The sequence below is a fragment of the Charadrius vociferus genome, unplaced genomic scaffold (genome assembly GCF_000708025.1).
Source record: "Charadrius vociferus isolate BGI_N301 unplaced genomic scaffold, ASM70802v2 scaffold128, whole genome shotgun sequence".
In the NCBI taxonomy this organism is placed as follows: domain Eukaryota; kingdom Metazoa; phylum Chordata; class Aves; order Charadriiformes; family Charadriidae; genus Charadrius; species Charadrius vociferus.
The window spans coordinates 197,842-204,377 of NW_009649443.1; the positions used below are offsets into that span (position 1 = coordinate 197,842).

Consider the following 6,536-nt stretch of genomic DNA (forward strand, 5'->3'; position numbering starts at 1 on the left):
GCAAAAGACAGAAAATACTGCGGCAGGAATGATGCTTCCACCCGACATGAATATTATAGAAATAACACGTCCTTACCCGGCAAAGTGCATGTTTCAGAAGGAGTGACTTACCCAAATCACCAATCAAGGATCAAGTGGGATTCCTGTGAAGCCGTGCGGAGTGATCGGAGGACCCGAGTGCTTTTATAGGGTCCTTGACAGAGCTACAGAAAGGAGACACCCTTTGTGGACGTTGTCCTGATTCATCTTTGGCCAAGCCCAGCTGCACCTTCACGTCCTCAAACGGGTTATTTAACTTATCATCCCCTTACCTATCATTTTAACCCAGAAATAGCAGCTGCCATGTGGCAATTCAGGCACTGGCTGGTTCCACCTAATCCAGACTGTAAAGTTATTTTACAGGCTGATTGTGTTTCAGATTTTAAAAAATCTAGAGTAGCTATAAAGTGTAGATATGTCTTAATGGGAAGGTGTATTTTTATACAAATGTGCGTTTCCATAGGTATGAATTTATAGATGTATAATACACACATGCACCCATAAAAATAGTAGCAGAATGAAATTTTGAGGATGGGGACAGAAGCGCTGATGGTGGCAGAACAAACTATGAGCAGATCAGGGAGAGTCGAGATCTGTATGGCCCATGATCTTGGTACCACAATACCAGAGATTATTTTTGTTTGCTTTCTTGTGCTGTTCCTTCAGCACCTTGGGCCTGAGGTCAATGGGGTTTGGGTCTGGCTTTCGCTTATAGAAGGACAGAAGAAGACCTAAGCGCTGTGAGAATGGTGAAATGCTGGTGCACTGCAGTGAGATCCCCAAATCCTCCAGATTTCGGCTTGCGTGGCGTCCTTGTAGAGTGTGCTGCAAAACGTGCTTTATTTTTAGTAACTTCTTGTTAAAGGAGCCTTTTTGTTATATTATCCAAGTTTTTGTTGGAAAAAAACCAAGCACAAACAGAACATTTCAAAATGGTAAAGTCTGCAAAATGCATTTTCATATGAGAAAACGTCTGTTCAATAAGCAATGGCTTTTCATTGAGAACAGTATTGATAATACATTTTTGATATTAACTGTCTTCCATGAGCAACTTTCATTTCCACTTTGCTTGATCTTTAATTAAAAATAAAAGCAGAAACCTCTCTGCTGAGAGGTCGATTCACGTTGAATCTTCATCTGGTTGCCCTAGGCAGCTTTTGCTGTAATTACCTCTACAACCTTCTTTCTTTCTTTTTTTTTTTTTTTTTTTTTTAAAATCTTTTAAAAGTAAATTAACAGACCAACTGATTTCTTTATTCACCCCAAGCTTTCCCACTACACAGAGCAAGTAAGGGAGATACCAGCCGTGCCACCTGGTCCCCTGCTTTTGGTTTTGGAGGAAGGATGCTGCCTTGACACGCATGACGGAGACATTGCAGAGAGCCTTCAGAGCATGAACTTGTCACGCAGCCTTGGGTGAGTGGCTCATCTGGCCCATCTGTCAGGAAAGATCACACTGGGTGTAGGAGCCTAATTAATTAGTGCTGGTAACACCTTGGGGATACTCATACAAGTGCGTACGAAGGATTGTTACTAACCATACTTCATTTTTGAGCTTTTTTTCAAGATTAAATTATACTTGTGCAAATTATACCCCACCTGTGGGATAATGATACCCTTGGGAAACTGTAATTTTATGGTAGATTGGAGTTATTATTAAAATTAGAGTATTACAGTGCGGCTTGGTGTCCTGTAACAGTCAGTAATCCCCCCGCAGGGGCTGGGGCAGTGCGGGAAGGTCGGGAGCCATGTGAGGTGCCGGGCAGAGTTTGGGTATCGATGCAGGAAAAGGTACATCGTGTTTTGGCCGTGCTCACCTGCTTCCCCATGCTTTGCTGCCGTTCAAAGCAACCCATTTCAAAGCACGGAAACCCCCTTTTCTCCAAGGGCTCAGTTTTCCCCAAAGATGTTTTCATAAGGTGGAACTTGGGGTAGGTTTTGAAAAACCGAAGGGGGTGGACTCTGTCCTCCTGGTTCTTACCCGATTCTGCACCCACCCCTGTCTACATTTATACAGGGTAACCAATCTTCTGTTTCATTTAATCTTAGAGGAACTGGGTGTACAAAAGAGTGAGGTGTATAAAAGACCTTTTTTCTTCCAACACCACACAAGTTTGCAGGACTCAGACAGGTATCTGTGTCAGTGGGATAATTTTCATGTTCTCCTTAAAATGAATCAAAAAAACTCTCTTAACTTCAAATATGACACTCCTGATGGCAAAAGTAGTGTTATTCAGAATACAGTATATAATTAACATGGCCCTAACAGGGGTTGGTGCCTGCCTGAACTGGGAGATCAGTTTTTTACTGATGCTGGAAAAGGTGGCAGTTGATGGACAGACAGACTACAGGGGAATGGCTGAGTCTGGTGATTTTAGACCCTCAGTCTAATAAGAAGCAAATAAGCTAATAAAAGCTAATAAGAAGCAAAGAGCCATTGGTCAAACCTCTGAGATCTATTTTACAAGAAAAATAGAGTTCTCTGGAAAAATGCAGTGTTTTGAGGAATGTCTCAGGTGGATTAGGATTTTGACAGATAGGTGATGAAATTTCAGTCTTGACTCTCCCATTGCATGTCCAGAGCTGTCATGAGGTAGGTCAGAACTTGGTTTTGCTCACATGTTTTATCAGTAGTAGAGCAGACAGGTGTACTTTGTGTCTAATACGTTTAATTTTGACATTAGCACATTTAAACCAGATCATTTTTGTGATATACGTTCTGGGGATAGTTTTGAAATGCTGTTTTTTTCTGATTCAGCGCTTAGCAAATTGTGAAATTCTGGGGTGTCCCAGAGGAATGACGTTTTATTTTCCAGTGAGGTCTCTGCGTGCTGCTTGTCACTGGCCACAAAGCAGGAGGTGTGGGCGCATTTATCGTGTGCTGATTCTGCTGATAGGTGGCAAGTGAAAGATAGCATGGTGAAAAACAGGCTGAGCATCACCCTCCCTGCGGGATGCTGAGTCCTGGACCTGACTGGTGGTCCAGCACGTCTGAACCCCCTAATAAACCCCACTGACTTCACCGGACTGCTCATGCCCTCAGAGTTACCCACATCCCTATGTGCATGTCTGGACAAGTGCCTGAGGACATGGTACCCCAAACCACCGGAGCCGAGTTTGAGATCGTCTCCGCTTGTGCGCGGTTTGCGTGTCAGCTCTTTCTCTCTGGCCTCCCAGTTGTTGCCGGGACTGGACGTGACCAAATAATTTTTTTCCCCTGTGTTTACTGTATCTCCACTCCTTCCTTTGGAGACTTCCATAGCTAATAGGGATTTTTGATCTTCATAGCATGCTCCATGTTCCCCTTGCTTCTGAGATTATTAATAAGTGAAGTTAAATAGGACAAATCCCTCCCATTCCATGTTAAGCAGCTGTTTATTCTTTTCACAGCAGACATGAAAAATGACCAGAGCAGACGAATGCTGTGAGGGATCTGTTCAGGTCGGCCATGCTGTTGTGTTAAATCCAGACTTCTTCCCCCTCTGAAGACATCTCTCTCCAGGATGTCACATCCCTGCCCGCGGGGAGCAATTGATTCACCTCGGCTAAATTGCAAAGGTGGCAGAGCAGCAGCTCCTTTAGGCTATCCACCCCCAAGACACATATGCCTCTCTGCAGCCATCCCTCCACCTGCACCCCGGAGCAATCTGGACGTGTCATGCAAGGGACAGGCACTCGGGTCCTCTGCGCCACATCATGTCAACCTGGCTGTCTGCTCCGAGCCAGGCTGAGGCCATGCTTGCAGCAACACACCGGGACACTGTGCTGTTTTGTCTTCAGTTTTATTTGCTTTGGTTACACAGGCAGAGACAGCCTAAGACAGGGTAAGAGGGAAGGTCTCGAGTCATGCATAGCTCGGTACAAACCAGGGGAGAGAAGCCCAGGGTTAATAAGGAATTGGACAAGAGATGACAAATGCAAAAACCAGAGTGGTACTGGACAAAAAGTACCTCCTTGCAGGGGGCAACAGCATCACTTAGACTTGCCTTTACTGCTGTGGTGGCCACTGATACAGAGACTGCAGGACCTGTTGCTCTATAGGGGGTTGTATGTGTTGATGAACATCTTGTGGCTGTTGTGCTGGACAAGACGGAGCCTCTGCCCCATTGTGCTCCTGCTCCAGCACCTTGGATTCGGGGAGCCGATGGAAATCCGTATCACGGTGCGTTCCCTGGGGCTTGGGATCCCGATGGGGGCTTGCACCCCGCTGTAGGGGCAGCAGCTTCTGGGTCTTGCCAGGGTTGGGGCCCTGCTGAGGGGCCTTGCAGTCCTGGGTCTTGTTGTTTGGGTCTCTTCCTCGTGTCTCAGAGAGACAATTAAGGTCCTGCTCTGCTGACTCTTTCTCTGGACTTTGATGGTGGTTTGAACCCTGTCCTTGTGCCTCAGTTTCTTTGGCCTGGCGGGTTTTTGGGTCCTGTGTTAGTGCCTCAGTCTCTTCAGCCTTATGAGTATTTCTGGCCTGCCCTGGGGTTACTGTGCCCAGAATCTCACCTCTCTCTGGATTCCCTTCTGGTTCTTCAGCCCTGCCATCCTCATCCTGGTCCTGCTCCTTTGCCTCACCCTCCTGGGTTTGACGGTCATCCTCGTTCTGCTCTGGTGTCTCACCCTCCTGGGTTTGATGGTTGTCCTGGTCCTGCTTTGGTGTCTCACCCTCCCGGGTTTGACGGTTGTCCTGGTCCTGCTTTGGTGTCTCACCCTCCTGGGTTTGACGGTTGTCCTGGTCCTTCTCCTGTGTCTTACCCTCCTGTGTTTGATGGTTGTCCTGGTCCTGCTCTGGTGTCTCACCCTCCTGGGTTTGACGGTTGTCCTGGTCCTTCTCCTGTGTCTCACCCTCCTGGGTTTGACGGTTGTCCTGGTCCTTCTCCTGTGTCTCACCCTCCTGGGTTTGAGGGTTATCTGGGTCCTGTGTCTCAGTGTCCTGGTCCTGACTGTTCACACCCTGCTCGGGGTCCTGCTGGTTGCAGGAGACCCTCCCCACTGTGCGTGGCCCCGGTGGCTGCTCCCCGCCTGCCTCCTCTTGCTCTCTTGGCTCTTGACCATCTTCTGGTGCCAGTCCCTGCTGGAGCGGCTTGTAACAAGCCTTGGCTGTGCGGAAAACCAGGCTGAGCAATTCACTGAAGTCAAGCCTGTGGTTGCTGTCATCATCCAGGAAGCGCAGCAACTTCTTCACAGTTTTGGGGTCCTGCGGGTTCTGTAAAGAGACAAATGGTGTTGGCAAAGCCCATGAGCCATTTGTGCTGCCTCTCTAGGAGCACTCGAGCAGTCTCGGGGCAGAAATCCAGCCCCACGGGTTGCTCCCCACACTGAGCTCTACAAGCTGCTGGCACTGGAAGAACAACCAACTTCTCTTCCCTGCAGATCCTGGGCTTTGAAGGCATCTGTGCCTTTCCCAGGGAGCCAGGTATCCTGTACATCCGCACTGGGAGCACATGGCTGTACCGATCCCAGCCCTGTAGCCCGAAGGTGGCGCTGGCACCAGCTGTGGGGCCAGATCCTCACCTCCATCGCATCTGCAAACTCCTGCTCCATGAGCTGCCTCAGCTCCTCCCTTCTCAGGGGGCTGCAGTCGCCGTCGCTTCTGGCGCAAACGTAGAAAACAGCACCGATGTCACTGGCATTTTCCTGGGGCTGGGCCATCTCCTGGCAAAATTGAGGCAGCCTGCGAGAAAAACACAGAGAGAAAGGGGCTTCTTAATATTTGCTTGGTTTTCAGATAAGTTACTCTTAAACAACACAGCTGGACAGGCAGAGAGCCAGAGAAGGGCATAGATAAAATGAAAGAGCATAAGGGAAGGGAAACAGAGAGCAAGAAGGATCTCACAGGAAAACGCATCTGAAAAATGGAACTCAGCTGCAAAGACGGCGTGGTGTGAGGTCCAGCAGGTGATGGGTGGAGAGGTGAGGGACAGCGAGAGCTGACAGGCTGGGGGCACACGACGAGGGAGGAGAGAAACAAAATCCTATTTGGCTTTTCTCTGGAGCAGAGCAGAGCAGTGAATGGAGGTCATCTCTACTGAACCATGGAATACTGTAATTCCAGATTTTGTTTACTATCTTCTTTTTTTTTTTCTTTTTTTTTTTTTTTTTCCTTTAGAAGAGCTCAGCAGTGGCAGCCCCAGGGACATCCTCATGGCCAGAAGCTCCTGCTTTCCTGCTGGTAGCAAAGACAGACAGTGTAATAAAGTTTGTCCAGGCTTACCTGGGTGAGTAGCAGGAGCGCTGATCTTCGGGAGCGTAGTCTGGAGCAGATCAGCTCTCGGCCGTCTTATATACAGTTCAGGATCACAGCCTGCATCTTCCAGAGGAGACACCCCTTCAGCAGGGCGACCTGAAACATCTTTCACCCAATTACATTGTCATGCCCCTGTCTTCATTTGTCTCTTTCTCATTAACTTCTGCTCTGATGCTTTTCTCTGGAGTTAACACATGATCCTTCCTAAGCTTGCCCCACCTGCAGACACACTTCAGAGGAATTTAACAGAAAAGGCTATTTTTAC

The 6,536-nt window shown here is 48.1% G+C and overlaps 1 protein-coding gene across 1 annotated transcript; it reads right to left on the reverse strand.

Annotated features, from left to right (window-relative positions):
• Positions 1-4,027: 4,027 nt before the first annotated feature.
• On the reverse strand, positions 4,028-5,676 carry CRNN (cornulin). The gene is made up of 2 exons (XM_009889530.1): positions 5,539-5,676; positions 4,028-5,230 (listed from the first exon to the last, which is right to left on the reverse strand). Exons 1-2 carry the CDS (start codon positions 5,674-5,676, stop codon positions 4,028-4,030), a joined length of 1,341 nt encoding a protein of 446 aa, XP_009887832.1.
• Positions 5,677-6,536: the final 860 nt, after the last annotated feature.